Source organism: Ambystoma mexicanum, chromosome 5q (assembly GCF_040938575.1).
Source record: "Ambystoma mexicanum isolate Mex_15411 chromosome 5q, UKY_AmexF1_1, whole genome shotgun sequence".
Lineage (NCBI taxonomy): Eukaryota > Metazoa > Chordata > Amphibia > Caudata > Ambystomatidae > Ambystoma > Ambystoma mexicanum.
The window spans coordinates 1,088,517,118-1,088,541,836 of NC_090933.1; the positions used below are offsets into that span (position 1 = coordinate 1,088,517,118).

General features: G+C 43.9%; 1 protein-coding gene across 1 annotated transcript in view; it reads right to left on the minus strand.

Moving 5' to 3' along the window:
- Positions 1 to 24,719, minus strand: part of LOC138498349 (transient receptor potential channel pyrexia-like) — a 738,095-nt gene that overhangs the window by 126,488 nt on the left and 586,888 nt on the right. Inside the window, exon 13 of the mRNA XM_069622140.1 lies at positions 9,375 to 9,493. Coding sequence (XP_069478241.1) covers positions 9,375 to 9,493 — 119 coding nt within the window. The remainder of the gene's footprint in view (positions 1 to 9,374; positions 9,494 to 24,719) is intronic.

Here is a 24,719-nt window from a genome sequence, read left to right on the forward strand (position 1 = left end):
AATTGACGAGCTGAAGGTCAATGGGAAAACAGCCATGCTACTTCTCCTGGACCTATGAGCAGCCTTCGATCTGGTTGATCATGCAGTTTTATGCAACCATTTTAGGTCGGCAGCCCATTTCTCAGGAGAGGCAATAGCCTGGGTCCAATCCTTTCTAGCCAACCGCACAATGAGAGTCTTCTCCCCTTCAGATTCCGCCAACCCGATTCAAATACCCTGCAGAGTACCACAGGGATCATGTGTCTCACCCCCTATGTATAACATTTTCACTAAGTCGATGTTCGATAAATTGGACAGACTGGTTGTCACCTACACACATTATGCAGATGACACCCAGATCCTCATCCCCCTCTCGGGCAACTTTCTTGAGGACACGGCCTTAGTGAATAAGATATACCTCCTCATTCAGGTATGGATGGCATCCGACAGCCTCTGCCTGAATGATGATAAAACTGAGATACTGATCCTAGGCTCTGAAACCAACATTAAAAAACGTAGCCCTAGCTACGACTCTTTCAATATTGATAACAATCTCATCAAGGTAATGCCTGCTGTGAAAACCTTAGGATTCTACCTTGACTCCTCTCTGACCTTTAAGAAACAAGTTAACTCTCTCGCATCCACAACAGCCTACACCTGTAAGCTCATCCGAGCCTGCAGACCATTCCTCTCTCCCGCTAGCTGCATTACCCTGGCTAATGCTCTGATAATGTCCAGACTAGATTATTGCAATGCCCTGTATTCAGGTGCAACAAATACGTCACAGATAAAATCCAAAGACTGCAAAACAATGCGTTAAGAGCAGCTTTGAATATACCCAACAGAGAGCACATTTATAAGTTTAGACGAGAAGCCCCCTGGCTAAAAATTAAAGACAGGATCCTCCTTAAAACAGTCTCACTCACATCCAAATGCCTGAACAACCCAGCACCCCCATACCTTGCTGAGAAAATAAATAGAATATTTGCCTCCCTCCCGATGAGATCTGCTAATGCCCACACACCAGAGACTTCCAGATTTAAACGAACCACAGCTGGTGGAACCAGTTTCCCAGTCAAAGCAGCACAATGCTGGAACGCACTCCCATCTGATGTCAGAATGGAACAACCTTACCCTAAATTCAGACGTAATGTACTCAAATGGCTACGATCAAATGACTCTTAACCCCATGTTCAGCCTGTGCCTAGCTCCATCAAGCTCATTACTTCTGCCACTGACTGACCTGCAATATGTACTACATTCTATGTGAAATTGTTGCCTCCACCTCCTTATTGTAACCAGAGGTGCCAGTATCCATATATTCCTTGTATGTATGCTCATATCTCACTTGCTCTGTAACTAAGCTTTAAGTTATCTTGTCCTGTTGCGCCCAGCTACCCTAAGGTTTGGCGTGCATTATTAAATAAACAAACAAACAAACAAAAGGGAGACATAACATTTGATCCAAATACAGCCAAAAAAAAATACTTGAAAAAATGTGCAACATGTGACACCTGTAATATTATTTACAGCATCAAATGTCCTTGTGGACAATATTACGTTTGACAAACCATCAGAAAAGCCAAAATCTGTTAGAATGAGCATCACTCCAATATCCGCAAAGGAAACCTTAAATCTCTAGTAGCACGACAATTTAAAGAGGCACAACATCACATCTCGCAAATGAAATTCCAAGTATTGGAGACCATAGAAAAAAAGGGAGATACAAGTATCGATATCATAAAACTCTTAAACCAAAAAGAGAGCTATTGGATATATTCCCTACATCCAGGGGGCATGAATGAAGAGTTTAAATCTGCATGTTTATGTTGAACCAGCCATGTCCATCCTTTTTGCCCCAGACTTAGAGAAACCCGAGAGGAAGCTAGTCACTGCGCTGTACAGTGAGGTTGGGTGAAATAGGTACAGTGTATTACAGGCCCAGACTGCAGGGTCAGAGGGTGTGATTACCCTAGTCAATGCCTACTGTCAATGGTAGTGTTTATCTGGGGGGGGGGGGATGGCTCCAAGCTCTATGTAGCAGTAAATGATCCACTCCAGGACAGATTGCCTGGACCATGTAACCTGTAAAATCCAGTGCACCACAGGATAAGTGGACAGGGCCTTAATTGGTTCTGGAGAAGATCAGTGAGGTTAACTTTCTCCTTGATACTAAGGCCCCTAGGTAGACATATACTTTTTTTCAGTCAACTGGCTGAAACGATATTACAAGAGGGGTGATTTGATGTTGGCTCTGGTGACTGATGGTGAGAAGAGGAGACCGATCCCTCAAACTTGCTACACATGGAAGCAACAGATGGGTCAATTGGGGGGTGTCCATCTCCTCTGAACTGACCGGCCAGCAATTGCAGGATTGCCACCAGCTGGTGCGCCAGTTTGTGGGTCTTTCTCAATGGTTCAAGGTCACACAGACTTTTGTGTCCATGACATTGACACAGGAGACAGCAAGCCGGTAAAGAGCAGAATTCACCCCATGTCTAACAAGGCAAGAGACTTTATCAAGGAGGAAGTCTATGAGATGTTCGACCACAGAGTTATTGAACCATACCATAGCTCAACCACATGCCGTGTGGTGCTGGTTCCTAATAAGTACAACAATGGGAAAATAATTGTCTAATTTTGTGTGGACTACAGAGGGCTCATCACTGCTGTGACCAAAATAGATGCACACTCTATTCCTTAAGCAGATGCACTTATTGACAAGCTAGGCATTGCTGTCAAGTATATAAGTACCATTGACCGAATGGCTGGGTAGTTGTAGGTCGGCCTAACTCACAGGTTGTAGGTCGGCCTAATTCACAGAACAAAGGAGAGATCAGCATTTTCTAGACCACAGGGGCACTTCCAGTTCCCTGATATGCCTCCATGTTATGCCTTTTGGGTTTACAATTGGCCCTGACATCTTCCAGAGGATGGTAAACCAGATCCTTTCTGTCCTAGAAAAATTCTTCATTACCTAGTTAGATGGTGTTGCAGTCTTCAGTTATGCCTAGGAAAATCATCCATCCCATCTAAAGTACTTATTAGAAGGATTGCAGAATGATGGCTCGATTATCGAGATTTCAAAGTGCCAGACAGTGCAGGCTACTGTGACTTACCAAGCATACTAAGTAGATGACGGCAAGAAATAGCCTTTTCAAGCAAAAGTACAAGTGTTCCAGAATGGGTCATTCGCTCCACCCAGAGCGAGATGAAAGCGTTCCTTGGCCTCACTGGGCATTAACTGTCTTTCATCAAAGGTTATCGGACCATTGGCCCCCCTTAATTATTTATTTAGGTTCAAAGAAAAAACGAAAACAAAGCCACTTGAAATCCTACCTGCTAAACAGCTTTCCAGGACTGTAAAGGTGGTTTGTGCAGGTTCCAGTATTAAAGATCGCAGATTATGGACAGGAATTCATTATCTAGACATATGCCTGGAGTTGCATTGAGGTGAGGAAGGATAGCTCAGGGGCAACGCATTTGTTTGGGAAGCAAGACAATGCAGCGCAACACAGGTATGGATCCCGATCCCGTGCTTAGAAACAGGTATTAAGCGCGTGATAAAAGAATGATTATAATTAGGATTAGCACAGCTTAACTCACAAGAGGTTGAACAGCCTCTGACCTATATTAGCAGGTAACTGACCAAAACAGAGAAACTGAGCGCAATTGAGAAGGAGGATTTTGTGGTAGTTTGGGCCTTATGCAATGTGTAATTCTACATTTCTGGGTCTTACTTCCCTATCTAAACACATTACAGACCTGGTAGGTGGTTAGTGGTCCTGCATAAAGAGAATCCCAATTTGCTGCCATGGGCCATATGCTTATGAGAATTGAATATGGACATTCAGCAAGAAACTGGATTGCAGATACGTAGATGGGTGAGCATTTTGGCAGGGGACAGAATGCCATCTGTGATGGTGGTTTAGCCTGAACTTTTTTGATTTATAGTACATAATGGTGAGGGGAAGTCTGCCTCTCCAAGTGTGCTCTACTAATTAAGCTCATTTTAATCATGTCAAAAAAGTATAGCGCACACAGCTACTTCTGCTGTGACTGTCTACTGGCATCTCTCAGCAGATGCCTTGTATTGGCAACATTGCAGGTTCAAATGTCACATGTGCACTCCTAAACACAGTCTGCTGAAATGCAAAGTTCCAACAAAGGCTGTCTTTTTTAAGCAACCCTGATCAAAATTATATAGTTGTGTCTGGTAGCTGTTTGATTAATAACTAGAAATAAACCATGCTTGGTTTTGGCATGGTGACTACAGGGATTACACAATCATACAACCACAAGCAATGGATTTCATTTATTGTCAGCTTGGTGGGCAGTGTGAGAAACCTGAAGGTGTCTCACTCGCCAGTCCCCGGGATCTGTCATCCAGATGGCCAGGACATGGTCATCGCTATTGGATCCAGATCCTGGGGGTGGACCAGTGCGGGAGGATCACCTGGATGCTGAGTCTTCGGAGAGTGGAAGTGGGACACTGACGGGCAAGACACGGTATCCCCTTCCTTATAACACACTTTCCCCATCCTACCAGGTAGGATATCTAGATACTCAACCCCTCGCCCCTTTTTGCAACATGAGCACTTCATCACAGGCTGTTAAACGTGAGCAACAACGGACTAACACTAGAACTGTATACCTGACATGCCCCAACACAAGTGTCAGGCAGAGTCAGGAAATTACTGATAATTACACACACCTGACTTTCATCACACTTCCCCACACGGATAAAAGGCGGAGCACAAAAGCACACTCCGAGCAAGGCCAAACACACAAGGAAGCAGCAGTTCGGAGTAGCGGTAGAACACAAGGAGAAAGGCAGAAAGAACAGAAAGGGTTGCAAGGAGGGAATAGCCCATGTCCTTTTCAGAGGAAGAAAACCCCTACTTTCACAAGCCCTCGAGGATAAGAAACATAAGACGGGAATTAAAGCTGCAGAAAGGTGCATTGTGTGTTGAAAGTACCCGGGACTCTCCTGGATCGATAGCTGAGGTGGGGAGGAGCGATTGCCGCCACAGTACTGTCCTTGGCTCTCACATCAAAGACATTCCAGTAAAGTCAGCACAGCCGGTGAGTCAGGGAGACTGATAGCAGACAGGTCTGTATTAGATTCAAGGTTGTAAGCGGCAACATTGCATGAAGAAATCTGCAAAGAACCGAGTGCAAGGCGTATGTGATGAGCAACGTCAGTATGATTGTATATGATTTAACTTTTTAAACCAAGGTAAATGCCATATACAGAGTGGTCCAGCACACATGGGTGCCCATTTGAAGGACTCTGTTAGGCATCTAACGAAGAGTGTAAAATTGTGCACCATAAAGTTGAAGTGGTCCTGTAACGGGGCAAGCCAAATCCTGTACACATTTAAAAGAGTTTGATTGCTAAATAGGAACTGTAATTGGTCCAAGCCCGGCTGAGGGAGGCTAATTGTAAAAAAGGGATCTGAGCCTGACTGAGGGGGATCCGAGGGGGATCCGAGTGAATCATGAGTCACCTGAGAAAAGGCATACAAACTGTAATTGGTCCGCACCCAGCTGAGGGGGACTAATTGTGGAAAGGGGATCTGAGCCCGACTGAGGGAGATCCGGGTTGAAGAGTAAATCACCCTATGTGAATATTTGGAAAGGAACTTTTTGGTTTTTCGATTCATCCGGCCCTCTGAAGCAAGAGACTGTTTGATAACCTAAGAGACTTGGGCGTAGAAGGCCCTGATGCGTGCAATAGAACTGTGACCCTGTGCCGAAGAAGCCCAAGAGCGTGCTCTTCCCGAATTACCCACTTTGTCCTGTTCTGAAAACGTGGGGAAGAGAGGCCAATGGCCTGAACATTCTGACTTTGTTACATAGCAGTAAGGGTTGCTTTTTCTAGTATAGACCCTTTTATTTTGACGATGACTCTACTAGGAGTGCAGTATTATTATTGTGATGGTCTTATCTTGCTCCCATCTTACATTTAGGTTTAGATAGGCATTTATCAACCCCTTGATAAAGTTCAAGAAACATCTTTGAACTGTCTTACTTTGATACCATGCCTTCATTACAGCAGTGACTTAATCATGACAGGTACTAGTGTGTACTCAGCTAATGGGATGAATTCACCCAAAATAAATGTTACCTTCTCCAGAGCATAGGACCTCTTACTGGGCGGTTAGTTGGGAAGCAGTTCTTCAAATGCATGCTTGTTAGTACAATGGGCAGCTCACCACAGGGTGCTGATTACTGAAGATTCTTTCATACAAATAGACACAGGAAGGGGGTAGAGCCAGAGTTGCCCAGGAGGGGACTCAGAGTAAGAAAGCTTCCACCATCTTGGAATTTCCTAGAGCTCACAAACATCTTATCTTCCTCCCTACTCCTGCAGACAGACCACTCTGGGTGTTACATTAGCAGGTAAGGTACTCTTGTTGCAGCAGAAAGTATTGGATCCCTTACAGAAAGCTCAAAGGTAACCAATCCAATGTGGCCTTTTGTTTATACAAGGAGGCAGACCCTCACCTTAGTTGATTCAATTTTGGACAATCAAAGACGAATGATTCACCTGGAATATTGTTGGGTGTACAGTTTGCTCCAAAGTTTTCTCTCATTTAGGGGAAGACCAAGATCTCCAATGAAGAGGCGAGCTCTTACCCATAACCACTCCATGGGAATGACTAGAAAAAGGTGTACTGCAGCTGAGATGACGGGCACCGAAGAACCAGTTTACTGCAGGTGTCAGAAACCTAAAAGTACTTGCTACTTACCTTCCTGGTTGGGACGTGCAGAAGAAATGAGTGTTGGGGGGACCCAGCACCCAGCTCTGGATCCTGTGTTCCAGCTTCAAAACATCTTTGAGTTAACTCAACCATCTCAATGCGTTTTTCAAGCCGCTTAAAGCAGCTGGAGCTGCCTTTGGCAATTGCTACTTTTTCAATCTGATGTTGAGCCGTCAAGCCGTCAAGCCACTGACTCAACCCATCACCTGCCTGCACGTCAACACTCTTCAAGCCAATTGACATGATGAAGCGCATGGTGTCACTGGACCTCTCTGAGCCAGCTAGACCAATTTGAGACCCTGACTCGAACAAACAATCAGCCTGTTGTTCAGGTGATTTGAGCCAATCATCTACACAGGACTATACCGCATTTTGAGCGAACTCGCCCATCTTGTTGCCCATGATTCAGTGGGCACCACTTACTTGAAACATCTTTATTCTGACTCAGCCGATTTAAAGCACATAGAAGCCTAACTCAATGGTTTTGAGACCCAGAAAGATGCATTTAAAGGTATTCGATGGTGCTCCAACCCCCTGGCCTATCTTAAAGAGCACTAGTGATTTGTAACACTCCATTCTCTACCTTTTAAAAGATATCTCCAATAACTGACATTGCTGCTGTAATTATTGCCTTTGCACCCCGGTCTTGAAACCCAGAGTGCCCCTTTATTCCAAATTCCGCATTCTCTGTGTTTTCCCTCAGTGAGATGGGTTCGTTTTGTGTGCATTATGTAATCATTTGAAAGTATCTTACTTTTATAGAACTTTCATTGGTTATTATTTTTTTTGGTACCCTAGTACTACTACTGTTCTTTTGTTTGCTTCAATCCCAGCTCAGATCCCTCCTGAACACAATAGCGTGACCTCCGCTTGCGCTACCCTAAGCAGGGAAAATGGTGTACCTGCCCGGCAGTGCCTGTTTCACCTTTATGACTGGGATCGCAGATGGTGTAAACGTAGTGTGGGGCAGAGTATGAGCTTCATTCCAAAGTCATTCCTGCAGTCCTTCAGAGCAGTAGTCATTTCGTCACACCATCTGACAGCCTGATCATGCCCATCAGCATGTGCGGCTCTGCCTCGTAGAGTGGTGGACCCAATAAAGGACCCCCTAATTTCAAGGGGTCTGCATCTAGAGTGTTTGTTTTCCAAAAGCCGGACACCACTAGAATTGAATCTATGTGATCACTGCGCTGCCCGTAATTCTGCCGACACAAATGTCAATGACCATTACGGCATGGTGCAGTGATGAGATAGACCACTGTATCTTGCATCCCCCAGCCCACCCCCTTACCTTGATGGCGGCACACAGAGGTAGTGTGCCGCTGACTTCCCTCGATCCCTATGGGATAATGGAAGCGGGGGACGCCCCCGCAAGCCCCATCCCCATTGCCGTGACTATGGGGATTGGGGGACACCCACGCAACCCCCGCTTCCCTTTGTCACAGCAACAGGGGTCGGCATTTTTGTTATGCGCAAAGGGGCAGTTTTAGTACCAGGCAACCTTATGAGGTCGCAGTACTGGTACGATTCTGTAGAATTACCTTTGTGGCTGATGTGAGCCATTCTGGAAGGACTTCCAGTGATCTGAGACATTGTTCTTCAGTTATCAACTAATCTTATGTGACAATGATTCACAGGGGCGAGCATCCGAAATGAAAGAAAGCTCCTGAGATTACCTGGATTCCTCACTCATCCGCTCAGTGTCTATCTAGGCTCACTTTTAATAGCCTAATAGGAGGGAGAATAGTCATTCCCATTTAACTCAAGAGGTTTTGCATGTTCTCATAAAATAATTAATGGTTAATTGAACAGGACAGCTGTGTTTTGGGTATGCCATGCGTGTCCACATCCATGTTTAACCACACATGTGGTATGGATTTGTTTACTTCATCTGACTTGGATGTTTGATGTTCATATATTCGGGCTCTACAAAAAATCCATACTTTCAAGAATAATTATTTCAAGAATGAGTGAATAATTTACTTGTTTTTTCTTGCTGTGTGATTATCAGAACCTGGAGCAAAAATGGAGGGTCAAATGAATTATATTTTCAATAAGACCACCCTGTAAAATCCCACTCATGTCAACAATTCAAGTCATTCTTCAGTAGAGCTATGGCAGGAAACACCCCGCTATTAACAGCCTTCCACAACAAGCACACAATGCAGTTGGGCGTCCATAACAATGGCAAAGAGATAAATATGAGAACACTGGTCAATAAACATGCAAGAGAATCTATCAACAGAAATGAAATAGACATATTCGAGCTCCACCACTCTTACTCAAAATACTAGCATTGTATGATGAGGCCATACTGCTGATCCAGGCACCCTGCTCGTCAATAGGTCCTTCACCGTGAAGTGGACAAGCACACGCCTCCAGCGGAAGGACACACTGACGATGAAGGCGCTAGCATGCCAATCGATTCACTTTTGTGTTTGTGTCATGCTTATTAAGGCGCTAGGTCATCAATGTATAAAGCCCACAAACAATGATTTTAGGGCAACTCATAAAATCAAAACGCATATATCTCACTCAAATGTAAAAATAGGCCTTCGATAAAACCTAGGACAGGGTAAATTTGACTTTTAAATCACAAATGAGGGATCTAATAATGTCAAACCATACCTCCATATATGATCCAGAATGAGCAAGCATACGGGATGTAAAACTCTCCGTAGAGGAAAAGGAATTTCAAGATGTCGGAAATGATCTTGCCCAGCATCACAATGAAGGGTCCAAGTGCTCTAAACAGGAAAGACATAACACAGGGAAGATAAGAGCTGAGGAAACATGGTTTGCATGTTGGATGGTTGGCATTAAGGAAAATAATGACAAGTTCATATACATATTGTTGTATAGTGCTGGGTTTGAATGAATGTACTTGGTGATGCTGTTGTGGCAGAGAGAATGTTTTGTGTGAGTGAAGGAATGCTAGGACTGGAAGGTTCAGAATCCAGACAGAGTCAGTTGGAGAGCTCCTGCCTGGGTGATGGGAGCAAGCGGTTCAGACTCTTTCATCTTATAACAACTTTATGTAACAGGAATAAAGTTAACTGATGGAACCTACACGATGTGTCTAAGGACCATACATTATTACAGGTATTAACAAGGAATGTATTTTAAGTCAGTTTGACTCCTGTATGGACTATATGGCTAGCAGCATAGTACAATCATGTATGGTATTCTGGTTAAGTACAGAAGTTAGCATAACCATTTACTAATGAAAGCAGTTTTTGGCTCATGACCACACTTCCCTGACATTAATCAGAGGGGAAAATGTGACGGATTAAGGATGTAAGAGATTAGTGCAATAACTGACTCAATACTAAAAGTTAACAGTACAAATAAATTCCTTCTTATATTTTCATATGTTTATTTAGGAGTTAATTTTAACTCACAGTTAGTTCTAAATTAGATCGTAGCCCAGATGCCTTCAGGTTGGGTGCGCTATACAAATTGCAAAATAAATAAATAAATACATAAATAAATAATCCATTGTAATTCCAAACAGATTATCACTTTTTCCAAATTAGAACATAATTCAAAATTCTGTAGCCAAGTGCTGCAGGCCCTGTGTCGGTCTTGTAGAAAAATAAAAACATACTCTGTTTTTCCATTTCTTTCTTAATTTCTGCTACGTATTCTCGATAGATTTCAGTAGAAATGTATTCTGTTTGCCACCAACTAGTAGTGCAGATCCAGAGTGGGGCAGAGCAACACAGGCAGTACATTGAGAACATTGCTATTGTAAGGTTGTTAGGAGTGGAGAGGAAGGGCCTGCTGGCATGAAGTAGTTTGGCTGTATAAGCAGCAGCTGAGGCAATTGAGTTCATGTGGTGTGAGAAGTTGAGGTTGGCATCCAGGTAGACCCCACAAGTTTTGGCAGCGATAGAGGTGGTGATGCGGTTACCATCCATGAGGAATTCTTTGTAAACTGGATCTATGTTACAAAGAGCGAGATTTGAACCAGCAATGAGGATTTCCATTTTGACGTCGAGACAAAGTTGGTGGGAGGCCATCCAATTTTGAATGACCTCGTAGACAGAGTTTGTGGTTGCTGAGTCCTGGGCTTAGGATCTGGAAAGTGAGATAAGAAGCTGCGTATCATCAGCATAGTTTATGTATGAGATGGCTAGTAGGTCAAGGTGGTCGAAGAGGGGTTTTGTGTAAATGTTACAGAGAGTGGGGGAGAGGCAGGAGCCTTGTGGAACTCCACAAGTGACAGGAGTGGGTTCAGCTGAAAAGTCATTCATGAAGGCACGAGAGGATCTGTTGGCTAGGAAGGACCTCACCCAATCAGCGGCTGATAGTGAGAAGTTTGCTGTTGAAGTAAATTGAGAGCAGAGAATTTGGTGGTCTACCAAACTGAATGCTGCAGAAAGGTCTTGCATCATCAGGAGGGCCGGTTTGCCAGTGTCTTTGATAGCATCGATTTGTATTTTCAAATCTAGTAGGGCAGTTTCAGTTCTGTGTTTGGGGAGGAATTCTGATTGGTGAGTGCCCAGAATGTGGTTTTCCTCAAGATGCTGTTGGAACTGGATGTAGGCAACACGATCCAGGATCTTCAGGAGGTAGGGAACCATGGTTATGGGGCGGTAGTGTCAGGATGGACGGGTCTAGGGAGGGTTTCTTAAGGAGCGGTAGTACCCATGCTTCCTGCAGGGTAGTTGGCACTGAGTTGGTGGAGAAGGATGCATTGATGATGGCTGTGAAGAGGGATACTAGTGTCTTGGCACAGTCTTTGATGATTGCGCTGGGCAGGTGTCGTGGCTACAGTGTGATGGTTTGAGGCTCTTGACAATCATGGAGACGTCCATGTCTGAGGCAGGGTGGAAGCTGAATGGGGTGCCGAAGTGGGACAGTGATGGGTTCGGTGTTGTGGGCGGTGGTGGTCTGGTGAGCATGGTAAGTTCCTTGGCGATGATTTTTTCTTTGAGGGAATTGATCTTTGCATTTAGGGCGTTTTGGATTTTTTCGCACCAGGTGCTGTCTACTGTCAGCTCTGGCTGGGCTGGGCGAGACTCTAGTTCCTGGAGAATGGTGACCAGTTCCCGGGAATTGGATGAGGCATTACTAATGCTAGAGTTGTAGCTGTTGGCTTTGGCAGCGTGGATTTTTTTAAAATAGTTTTTGGCAAGGGAGGAGAAAAGGGCTTTGGATGTGCGGGAGGTTCTTTTATCCAAGCTACCTCTGCGGTCTGCTTATTGGCGCAGATTTCATGGAGTTCAGGAGTGAACCGGGTGTTTTTTTAGTGAGGGTTTGAGAGGGGCGGGTGTGTTGACTGCTTGGGAGACAGATAGCATGTAGAGGTGAAGTAGTGCTGCTGGGTCTGTTACTGAAGGTGGTGGGTGTGCCAGGGTGGCAAGTAGTGGTGCAAGGTTGGTCAGGTTGAGGTTTTTGGTGCACCAGGCCATGCATTCAGGTTTGGCAGGGTGAGCTGGTCTGGGGCGTTCTGAATGGGGGATTTCGAATGCTATGATGTGGTGGTCCGACCATGGGCCGGGGAGATGACAGGGGTGGGGATGTTGCAGTTGAGGTCGCTTAACCAATCTAGGGTGCGGACGTGGTCATGGGTGGGCTCGACAGAGCGGTGTGCAAAACTGGCATGGTTAAGTGCCGTAGCTACGCTGGTGGCCAGGGAGTCAGCTGGGTCATTGAGGACTAGGTTGAGGTCGCCAAGAATTATGATTTTGGATTTAGGTTTAATGGAGGTGAAGATACTCTGCATTAAGTTGTCTTCGAAGGTGGGGCTGGTGACAGCTGTACGATAGACAAAGAGGAGTGTAACAGAGTCGGTGGGTGACATGGAGATCTTAGTGAGTAGGGATTCACAATTATGGGATGACATTGGTTTGCATGACTCTGATGGTGAGGAATCTGTTCCTCGTGAAAGTCGGAGGGGGCGAGGCGATGGCCGTATTAGGTATTTCGGGTTGCATGGTGCCTAATCCATGGATTCACGGTGGGCCAACTGATTGTGATGCGTGGTGTGGGGCACATGCAATGAGTCGAGTGCACAGCCTGAGGAGGCTGTTTCTCGTGCAAATCGGCAGATGCATGGCCCTAACTGAATCAAAGAATTTTGGTTGTGAGTGGCCTGGACTGTTTTTGCGATGGGACAATTGATTGCGATGCGTAGTGAGGGGCACATGCAATGAGTCGAGTGCGCAGCATGAGGAGGCTGTTCCTCGTAGAGATGGGAGGGTGCGTGACAATGGCTGATTCAAGGATTTCAGGTTGCGAAGGGACTGGACTGAGTTTTTGTGGTGGGCTGGAGGATTGCGATGCTTGGTGTGGGGCACATGCAATGAGACGAGTGCACAATCTGAGGAGGCTGTTCCTCTTAAGGATTGAGGGGAGCATGGCGATGGCAGAGCCAGGACTGTCGAGCTGATGGTGGAGTGGGAGGGATGTCCTTGGGGGGCATAGGAGGAGCGGCGATGTGCTGAGGAGTGAGGCACCAGGGCGCTTACCTGTGGATCAAGGGGTGGACATCAATGTCATAGCAGTCTGAAAAAAGGATGGTCTGGGGGGTTGCCTAGTGCAGTAGTTTTCATTCATTCAAAACCATGCATCCCTCACTACGTGGGACTGCTATGCCAAGAGGGCCAGTTCCGGGTTTGCAGTTCTTGAAGTGCCAAGCTGCACTTCACTGATGATGCCCAATGAGTGAGAAATATTTCTGGGTTTGCTTTTGGTCTCGCACAGAAGGGATATGAACTCGCAGTTTTGGCTGAACTACCCCTTTTTTCATGGTGGGATCAAACTTCACTTACATAAGATTTCTTCCCTTTTGTAACCACACAGATTGCTTAAAACCAGGGTTTGGAGGGTTGTCGAGAACAATACCATCACGTAACACTTATTTAAAACCCTCCAGGAATCACTGCTTAGTTTTTCATAAGTCACCTATTATGAAGTCTTGTGCCTGACCATGTCTAAAGACGGTGAAGGAACCATGTGCCAGAGGAAGTGTGGCCTGTCATGGTCTTTCCGACAGTGGTGCATGGTGGGAGGAGGTGCACAGCCCCCCCTCCTCCACCAAGTCCAGGCCCCTTCTCGATGAATCTTTTGATCAAGACTCTGAAGATCTTGATGCTGGCACAGCTCCTTTTCCGTGTTCTGGAGGTAAATTCTCTGCTTCAACATCAAATTCGAAATTCAGAGGTGCAGTAAAAATGGCAGTAATCACCACCGCTTTTATCACACCGCCATACTTGTTATGAAGCCAAATATCCCTTAGAAATTAGGTGCAACTGTATGCCTGGTTTCCTTGGAGAAAGAAGAAGTGAGCCAGTAACTATTTTCCTGAATGGATTATAAATATCAAGCTTGGTGCTATATACATGTAATGTTGATTGTGGCTACAACGCGTGTCTGGTGCTATATCCGATTGTTGAGAAAAAGGGTACCACAAAAAACTCCTTAAAAACTACTTAAAGAGCCAGATACTCTCAGAGAGGATGTCTCCTGGGGAGACGTACAAGAGATACAAACGAGACCTGAATGACATGCGCCTTTACCCATTCTCCAATGACAAGAGTTAAAAGTATTATTAACAAATACCGGCCTATTTTGAAACTGGAGTTACCCAATGTTGCTGCTCCAATGTTTACGCTTAAACGCGCATTGAACTTAAAGGACAAATTGGTACATTTAGCGTTTGAAAATAAACCACCCAGAAACACCTTATGTAACCTACGCCAACTTGTAGGTCATCATCCATGTGGCCAATGCTCTATGTTTAGATTCACACAAAAACACTTTGCTTACCGATAGGAAATAAAGAATGGCAACTATTGAACTTTACTAATTGTAAAACAAAAAAAGTAATCTACTGCACTGAATGTCCCTGCCATCTACGATACATCAAACAGACCGCGAGATCAGTAAACATTAGAGGGTCAGAACATAGATCTCGAATTAGATGTACGGTAATCACAGCACCCATGGTTCAACATTTTACACTTTTCAGACACTCCCTGATGATATCAGCTGGTGGGTGGTGGATACTGTCAAGTCTTCATATAATGTGGGCCAGCTACTGCTTCAAAACGAATCCCGTTGGATTCATAGGATAGGCACACATATAAATGGCCTGAACAAGGAGTTTACTATCTAACAGTTCATTTTGACCGATATGAGAATGTATCTCTGTTGCCTTTCCTTGCTACACTGTAGCTGAGATTTTGCCACCAACAAATGTATATGTTAGCTTTTACCTTTAAGGTTATATGGCCGAACACTTGTGAACTATTATGTGGTTATATTGCATCACATAGAGACTCACTCAATTTGCCATTGTGAAATGTTATGACTTGTGAATATTGTAATGCTCCGAGCATGTTTTATATGATATGTTAATTAAATGATTCTCCTACACTACATTACATTGAATGTTGCTCTGTTTGTAAATATACGCATGGTGAAATGATGCTTTATTTGACCCACTACGAAGTGGTAACACTGCTTTGCTAATTGCGCCGTTGCCATGAAGCAATTGGGCCCTTAAGTGCCCTCCATGACGTTGCCTCTGTTTTCTCCTTCTATTTCTCTTTTGAAAGTCCCTTTGAATCTAGTTATTGTATATGGATGTCTGTCCAGCATGCTAATGTGATTATGGGGCTGGGTGACGACATTGCCTCTCTCTCGTGGTGTGATGACATCTCCAAGCTAACTACTGTTATTTAAGCGACTGCTTTTTGAGGCATTTGGTCTTTGCCTCAGTAGCGCACATGGTGGCCGCTTTGCTGCACGTTTTGTACCGAAGAAATGGTAAAAACGTTAATTTAGTCAATTGAGGTCCTATTGATACAGTTAATCTATCCCGCAAGTAAATGTAGCTGATTGATTCCTGTGTTTACTTTACTTTGCTAGTTTCTGTTTGAGATATAAAGAGGTTTTTCCTCTTCCATTAATGATTGACAGCGGTATGTGTTTAGTTCACGTTGGCTTTCCTTGGGTTAACATAAGGATGCAGGGACCAATGCCCCATTTTCTGCCTTTTGTATTTGAATTGTCTTTTAGAATTCGATTAATGAAGCTTGAGTATGGGAATTTTAGAAAATTTTGCACGTCTCATTTACTGAATATCTGGAGTTAGTGGACCCCAGCAAGAATTGGTGAGTTTTTTTGTGTAGTTAATTTTGTTTGCATTTGTTTAAATTAGGTGGTAGTGTAGTATGCATTTTTGTTTTGATCTTGCTTCACCAGGGTGTCCGGTCCTGATGAAGGCAGTACATCTCTGTCCGCCAAAACGCACTGTATGTGCTTCATCCCTGGACTATCTCGCAACTAATCTGCAAATGTTATTGTAGTCACATGAATTGGTCTGTCAGTGTTTAACTAATGTGGTGGTCTTCGTCTTCTATATTAATTAACTTTTGAGAAATATTGTAATTGATTAAAAGAAAGAAATGATGTTTCTGTATAAATAAAATCATTTGATTAACTGATTAACTCAAAGACACCATTGGTGTAGGGAATAATGCACGTTTTACACCATCAGATGCTGCTAATAATTAAAGTAGTGTTACATTAAATAGTTCCTAAGTAGGAAGTCAGCTATTGTTCTGGTAGGAGCCCTTCTCTGGCGCTCTATCTGATTGTGGTCAGGAAGCATGCTGGGTACTGCTTCTGCCGATGCTACTCCATGATAAGCCCCTGTTTTTACCGGGTAGCTCTCCACAGCCTAAACTGAGACGTTTCACCTCTTCCTGATTCCTGGATTCGCCCAGTGGCCATGCACTTACACACCCAATAAGCATTGAATGTTGTAGAATGGACCTTTATGCTCTCTGTGCTGTGGAGGATGGGTATCAGAGAAAACTGACTTGCCCTGTTTAGCCTACCCTGGCTACAGCGGTTTCACATCAACTGTCAAGGGTAACCAGGCAAGGATGCCCCTTTTGTTCACCGTATTAATTGAACCAATGGCATGCATACTACTAAGGACCATGCCCATAGAGGCTTAACACTTTACATCCAAAGGGCCCTTGTGTCGTTCTCTGCTGGTGAAATACCGCTTTAAGTTAGACTGCTTGATGACAATCTGCTCCTTAATGTTGAAAAAGCGAAGGGATTCAGTGAACTCTCGGGGCTAAAAGTAAAATGTGTTAGGTCTTAGCTATTTTCTTTGACGAAAGTCTTTAGAGTAGTTAGGGGAAGACCTGGGCTTTAAGTAGTGTCAGGAAATGTTTTGCTACCTAAAAATTTCTATTACCAGCAATGCAAATTGAACACCAGGCCTACAGAGCATGTAATTGAAAAACAATGACCGCCCGCCCCTTTTCAAATTCCTGTTTGCGCTGGGAAACCTTAACTTTACTGCTTGAGCTATGCGAAGGAATTCTGTGTTGCTGAGCTAAACATGTATTATCTGATATCGCAATCACACCATTCCATGCAATGGTATTGCCCCTCTCCTTGCTGGCAGGATGCCAGGCCTGAGAAAATCGCCCTAGATCCCGCTACTACTGTAGAGTGAATTTCTAAGAATCCCCCCTGTTTGGAATGGTGAAATGAACAAGGTGGCCACTGCGAACTGGGCTTGTATCAGATTACTTTTGAAATGTAACCCGCTGGAACTTTAAGACTACCACTTTTTATTTGATAGGACATAGGTCTTAAGTTTTAAGCCCATCATTGTTAAGGAAGTCAGATTCACGGAGCTGGGAAAGCTGAACGGCCTCTTTATGGATGAGAAATGCACTACTCTAGGAAGATTCGACTATCCAAGCTGTTCCTGCCTTCCCTTATTGCCCACAGAAAGCTCGATGATTAAATAAATCGGGTGGGCAGCGCAAGACAAAACATGAAAATGGTGCCTGCGAGAAAAAGTTACAGTATGTCACATTCACAGCACAAAATGCACACCAGGGGTTAGGAATGCTTTTAGAAGTAAATAAAAAAGGCAAGTCATTAGTATTCAACTTGGATGTAAGCTATATCGATGGTATGGGCATATATGAGAATCATTCATATTCTTATGGTTTTATCCACAAAACACTAATTAATAAATGTTATGTTATTTTATCCTTTTTGTACCAAATTACAGCGCAACTGACACCAAAAGGCTATGTGGCGCTAACAAGACTGAGAAGGCCCCAAAGGCTGAGCAGGGAAATCAGAAGAGCAGAGTTTTTAAAGCACATCTGAATTGCAGGTTGGCCTCCATTAACTGAAGTGCAATGGGCAAGGCATTCCACAGCTTGGCAGCCCTCACAGAGAATAAACGGCCACCAAGTCGGGAAAAGCGAAATCTAGACACAGAGATGAGAAACCTGTCCCTTGAGTGCAAAGCTCGTCCAGGAACATAAGGCCGACACTTAAGCTGCAGGTACTCAGGCCCCTGTAAGTAATTTCAATCCAGCACTCCAACTAAGTCAATGCCTAGTATGGGAAGCCCAATGGAAAACCTTATTTATATATTTGTATGTCTAAAGTTCTTTTAATTCTGGACGATGTAGCCTTATATAACGCCCCTCTCTTTGAATCTCCCGACCTCACGGAGCCAAGAAGTAGGTTTGTTTTGCAAACTAAAAGATTTATTTGAAGAATTGAACAATATATAGATTACACTTTTATGAATATGAATAATATAAGAATATCACACTTATGAATATGAACAATGATCAGCAATTGGTAATATTACAATATCAACAGTCTCTTTAAACAATTAGGAGTAGGAATAGGAAGAATAATCTAGCAGATAATACTTTGTGTGGGTTCAAGAAATTGCAATGATAGGAAAGAATGCAACACAGAAATAAACTTGATATGAATTCAACCAAAGACAATATAATCACTCTTTCCCCTGTGACTACTCACTCCCCCCACTATGCAATATGAAGATATGGAATGAGGGCACACAGGTATCAGGAATAACAATCAACAATGCAGTTCAATCCCGATTCCCCCAGCAAGCTTAGAGAGAACAGGTATGATTTTAAACAGGTCAATTGCTTTTAAATGTGATTTGCAATTGAATGGGAAAAATGCTAAAAATGATTTTAATTCGCTAAATGAGATTCAGAACTAGTAAGAGTGGCTTGGGATAGGTTCAGGTCAACACTAGCAATGATTATAGAATGATTAGCAGATGGAAAACGAAATTCAGAAGTTGAAAGCAAGAAATAGCTATTTTACGTAGAATGCAATTGAGCCAAATTGCAAATCGCGGCAACTTTTCCGCATGCGGAAAATGCAATTACAGCAGAACTATCAGGAATTGGAATGTCGTTTTGAGTTCGTTGGAAAGCTGAGGATGTTAGCTTTAACATGACGTTTCTAAGATGGTCAGTTCAAAAGTTACAGAGGTTTTTGTGAAGGTCGATATTTCAGAAACAGAGTCAAGATTTTAAAATGAAAGATTGCGGTTTAAAGATTCGGAACCAATATGGACTTATACTAAGGGGCTATGAAAGTACAAGATACCCAACGGGACAACCACCAGAACAGGGTGCCTTCCACTCTGATTGTTGTGCACCAGGACACTTGACTTTCTTCAGAAAATATCAGCGCACAGATGATTATCGCTACAATTATCACAGACTATATAATGAGAAGAATTCAGGATGGACACAAGATTCTATAATGCAGTTCTGCATAGGTTGAAATGGATAGAATAGAATTACTTTAAACTAAGAGATTACTATGGACAGTTCTATACTAAATACTCACTCCTATCGCTTTGGAATGGAATGGGCCCGTCATAGATCTGGTCAAGGGTTTGGCTGGGATTTTCTTGCCACTGGACAGATCTCAGGCACTGGGTTCTGCTCTCAGCACATCACTCTGGTCTGCGCGGCCTCTTGGACTGGATCTGATGGGTTCTGGATACAGCTCTGCTCTCTGGGTCTGGATCTGGGTTCTAGCACAGGGTTCTTAGCTAGAATAGCAAAACAGCTCAGCCAGGCTGTTGGATTTTGTGGTGCCCCTTAGAAGTTTAAGGGTTAAAATCAGGTTGCTTAAGATTCTGAAGGCCAGCTGAGAAGAGTTCAGCTTTTTGGGTTAGGCCTCTCTGCTTCAAAGTTCTAGAGTCTGGTTCTAGAGTCTATGTCTGGATCTTTATCTGGAGCCTGGATCTTCCTGCAGGGTGCTTTGCCAAGGAATCAGTTGATGAGTGGAAAGTGTGTGTCTTGTCTGTCCTCCTATTTATCCATTTCCAAAGTGGGTGGGGAGGCTGATTATCTAGGCCCAACCCTCTAAGGTTCTGATAGGTCAGAGAATTTCCTATCCCCTGATTTGAGAAAGGAGCAGTGTGTCATCATGAGTCAGAGTGATGCTGTGTTTATGGCCCAAAAGAAATCCCTCCCTTTTGCTTTTACATAGAAAACCTATTTTTCCCAAACTACATATTTCCAAGATACACAAGTTGTTCATAATACATAATTACATGACAGATTGCTTAAGGTACATTGCTGTTCAACTCCCATTTTCCTACGAGCTATGGTTCATAAATGATAACTTTTATGCGCTTTTGGTGGGTTTCCCAATGTTAGTTCTGCACCAATTTTTATACATGCATGCACATCCCATCCGGGCACATTTCTGTAATTTTTCATGTTCCTAACATAATCACACTGGCTAGGATATGAATACATTCCGGGATTCAGTCTCAGAATGTTGCACAGATTCCATCTTAGTCTTAAACTGTGAGTGAATTTTTCATTTTAACAATCTCTAAGTTTCAGCTTTTTGTCAGTTCAGTACACTTTGCTATAAGCATTTTTATAAAATATATATTTACTTCCACTTCAATCCACATTTTCAGTCTGGCCCGCCTCCAGAGGTGGGCTGAGTCAGAGCAGTTGTCAGTTACACCTGAATTAGCATTTTCTATTCAGTTCAAGGAACCCATTGTTTCTAGCTCAGGGCAGCAGAGGAAATCTCCTCCCCTTCTGATTAACATGCCAATGCAAAATGTTCTCCTTTTGGTGGGAAGGAACAAGGTGTGAGTTTCTCAGACGAAGAAGGCCTCTTGGAAGTTTTAACCTTCTGGTCAATTGTTACATAGTTCCTTGTGAAAAAAAAACATTTATAAATTTAAATTAAGCAAACCCATCTTTACTTACAGTCCTTTTTCAACATGAAAATCAATGTGTGGCACTCTTATATGGCATTTCGATGGAAATCTCTTCTTTGGCATATTTAACTTCTGAAACACCAGTTCTCCTGTCAGAATTAGAGATCGCCAGCACCTGACAGAGGCGAGTAACGGTACTACACCCATTTTTGACAGCTTTCTTTCCATCAAATATCTTTAAAAGTGGATTTTGTTCTGCTAACCTATGATTCTTGCTGACATTGTATTTATGTGGATTCTTGCAGTAGAATAATGTGGAACACCCAACAAGGAGGTTGGATCTTTTAGGTGGTTTGTGGGCCATGATTTTAGCAAATATTTGACAATCAACAAAAAAACGGATTTCCAAACAGCTCTGTGTTTCTTTTTGGCAATCAGCATTGCTTTTTCAAGTGATTTCAGGCTACTGTGTGGGTAGCCCAATGGTGATCTCCTGTGCTCACTAAGATAGGCAAAAGTGGATAGCAGACTATTTTCCAGATTTTTACTGCGCACTTAAGGCTGATTTTAGTGAGCAGTATGCTTTCCAGTGGCCATTTCTGAGGTTTCTGCTGCCAGCAATGCACAGTAATGTTGCAGGGCCTTGACCAGTGGGTTGGAACATCCCACAAGCCCCCCCTCCTGCGATTGGCGTTGATTGCCCATCAATGGAACTCACAAGACTGGGATGTCAGCCTCACTTCTTCTGATTCCAAAAAATGGCAAAGTTCAGCATCTTTTCCTCTATCAGGGGTGGATCGATTGGTTCTCCTGGCCAGTCCTGATGTGAGTATTGAGCGATACTCCGGGCCCCTCTGATCTTTGCTCCCGGTCCCCAGGTATTCCTCCTTGGTTATTCTCCATGGTTTATCTCTCTCCCTCTCCAGGCTTATCTCTCTCCTAGGATGACAAAGCAAAAACATATTTGTAGACATTTCCCCACCACTATTAATGTAGTGGGGCAGACAGATACCTTTTGGGAAATCAGGACACATTTGTATTATTGTATTTTATAGACTTTATATGGACTATTTTAGAGTTGGAATTTTATGGATCTGGAGTGGCCCCCTGTGGGGTTCCAGAAGACTCCTCCAGTTGCGGCAGAGTGTGCCTAGGATGGCAACACTTTAGTTGATTAATGTGGACCCACTTATCTTCCCCTTCTGCCAAACTGCCTTTGGGGATGCAGATCTTGTAGGCGACTGGTGAGATTTTGTCTACAATTTCAAAAGGTCCCCACCAGGTAGGCAGAAATGTTTGCTGTATGGCCTTGTTCCTTTGGAAATTGTATAAGTAGACCCGGTCTCCTACATTGTATTCTTTTCTGGTAGTCTTTAAGTCATAGTGGGTCTTCATGCTGTCTGCAGAACTCTCTAGATTTCGCTGAGCATAGGCAAAAGCATGTTGAAGGTATTTTCTTAGATTTTCAACATACTCATGAGTTGTGGAGGCATTGATCAATGTCTGCTCTTGGGTTCTATAGAGCAGATGCTGGGAAGCACCATCCTGCGTCCAGTCATCAGCTCAAACGGTGACATTTTAGTTGCAGATTAAGGGGTAGATCTGATGGCCATTAGGACAAGAGGTAATCGAATATCCCAACTTGGCCCAGAATCTGCCACAAACTTTTTTAATATGCTCCCAATTGTTCGATTATATCTCTCTATTGCACCACTAGAGGCTGCCGGTAAGCAATATGTAGCTTCCTTTTAACCCCAAGTATCTCCCACATCTTTGTCATCACTTTGCTGGTGAAATGGCTACCTCTGTCTGACTCGATCCTTTGGGGTAGACCAAAACGCGAAAAGATGTGGTTGATCATCAGGGCAGCTGCTGTTTCTGCCTTGCAGTTTGGAGCCGGGAGACATTCCACCCATTTAGTAAACAAGCATGTCATGGTCAACATGTACTTGTTCCCCCTAGAGGAGCGAATCACGTGCCCAATGAAATCTACTTGCAAATCTGACAATAGTAGTGTCATCCCCCTCTTTTGGAGAGGCGCACGGTGTGTGAGGGATGTTGGCTGAAATTGTGAGCACACAAGACACCCCTTCAAGTATTGGTCAAGGTCCTGCCCCATGTGTGGCCAGTATGCAACCTCTCTTAAGATTTGAAGTGTTGTCTGAAACCCCCTATGACCGGCTGTGGCCGCATCATGGGCGTGACTTAACATCAGGCTTCGGAATGATGTAGGAACCACCCACTGATCCTGGCCAGCTAGGGATTTCCTTACCAACAAACCATCTTGGATTCGGAACATTTTTGGACATTTCATCAACACTCTGAGGTCCTCTTTCCCAATGTAATCGGTATCCGTCAGGGGAAAGTTCTCAGGGTCCTCAATGTGTTGATAAAACTTACCAATTATTGGATCCCCTTTTTGAGCCATAATCAAATCAGCATCTGGGGTCTCCTTACTCCATTGTGCAGTTGAGAGATCATTGTGAGCATTTGTCTGGGACCTAGTGATAGCAGTGACCTGGATTTCCCCCAACAGGGACTCGATTTCAATGAGATCCCCTTGGATGGCCCCGGGTTTGGCCAGCTGATCAGCTAAGTAATTTCCAGTTTTGTCTGGTTCCTCTGCTTTGGAATGACCCGTGATCTTTTTCCAGTAGATGGTCATCCAATTCGAGGTGACCAGATCATCAATATTTTGGATTAATTTCCCATGTTTCAAGGGCTTGTTATTAGCACATAGCATGCCTATGGTTTTCCAGTTAACCAGGTGCTCCATGAACCCGTTCCGTACATAATCCGAATCTGTGATTATGACCAGTTCGTGGAATTGATGTTGGACAGCAGTGAGGATGGCTTGATGCACAGCCATCAACTCTGCCACTTGACTACTTCGGGGACCAATCTTGTACCCAGCGGAGGGTTCTGGGGACTCATTCACCCAGGCATTCCCTACGCCGTCCCCAAGTTCTTTTTCCCCGTTGTTGTCAACATGGTAAGAGCATCCATCCACATAGACAGTGGGCATTCACTCACACTTGTCTTCTTCAAAGACTTTGTGTGGGGAATTGAGGTATTCCTCCATGTTGTCCTTGATTTTTAGACTTTCTTCCTTGAGACAGTTTTCTCTGGCACAATCATGCAAGTCAGCCAGACCTTGCGCGAGGGGACTCTTCTTGTTTTGGCCATATCTGACCTCCACAGGAAAGCCTTGCATTGACAGAATCCAGTAAGTAATTTGGGAATTACTCACATTTCCAGCCCGGATTCTGTCACTTTGGAGATATTGCTAAGGCTGGTGTGGAGTCTCCACTATGATGTGTTGCCCCTGGATAAGCAGGCGGTAAAAGTGCCTTCTCACAATCATTGAATTTTTCCTCCACAGAGGATAACGTTTTACTCGCATAGGAGATTACTTTATTGACCTTGTCATGCTTTTGGTATAATACTGCAGTCAAGCATGTATTAGAGAACCCTGTCTCCAAGAAGGACTCCTTGTTTCTGACAGGGTAAGTTAGGCAAGGTGCTTGTGAGAGGCTTCTTTTGAGTTGTCTTACTGCCTCGGCTTGTTCTGGACCCCACTCCCACTTGACCCCCCCATTCAAGAGATGAATCATGGGTCTGGTGATCTCTGTGTAGCCCTCAATGAACTTCCTACTGTAATTAGTCAGTACAAGGAGGCTACTTAGTTCCCACAGAGTTATGGGGTCTTCAATTTCTGGAGTGCTTCCACTTACTTTTCCTGGGGACAGAGACCTGGAGGAGTAATCTCATGCCCCAAGAAATGTACACGGGTTCTACACCACTGTGTCTCTTGAAAGGAATATTTTGCTCCGGCGGCCCTCAACTATGTCAAAATATAACGGATCTCTGCTGTGTGTTCCTCCACAGTTGAGCTTTTGATGAGGACATCATCTACATAAGACAGGTTACCCCTTTCACCCAGG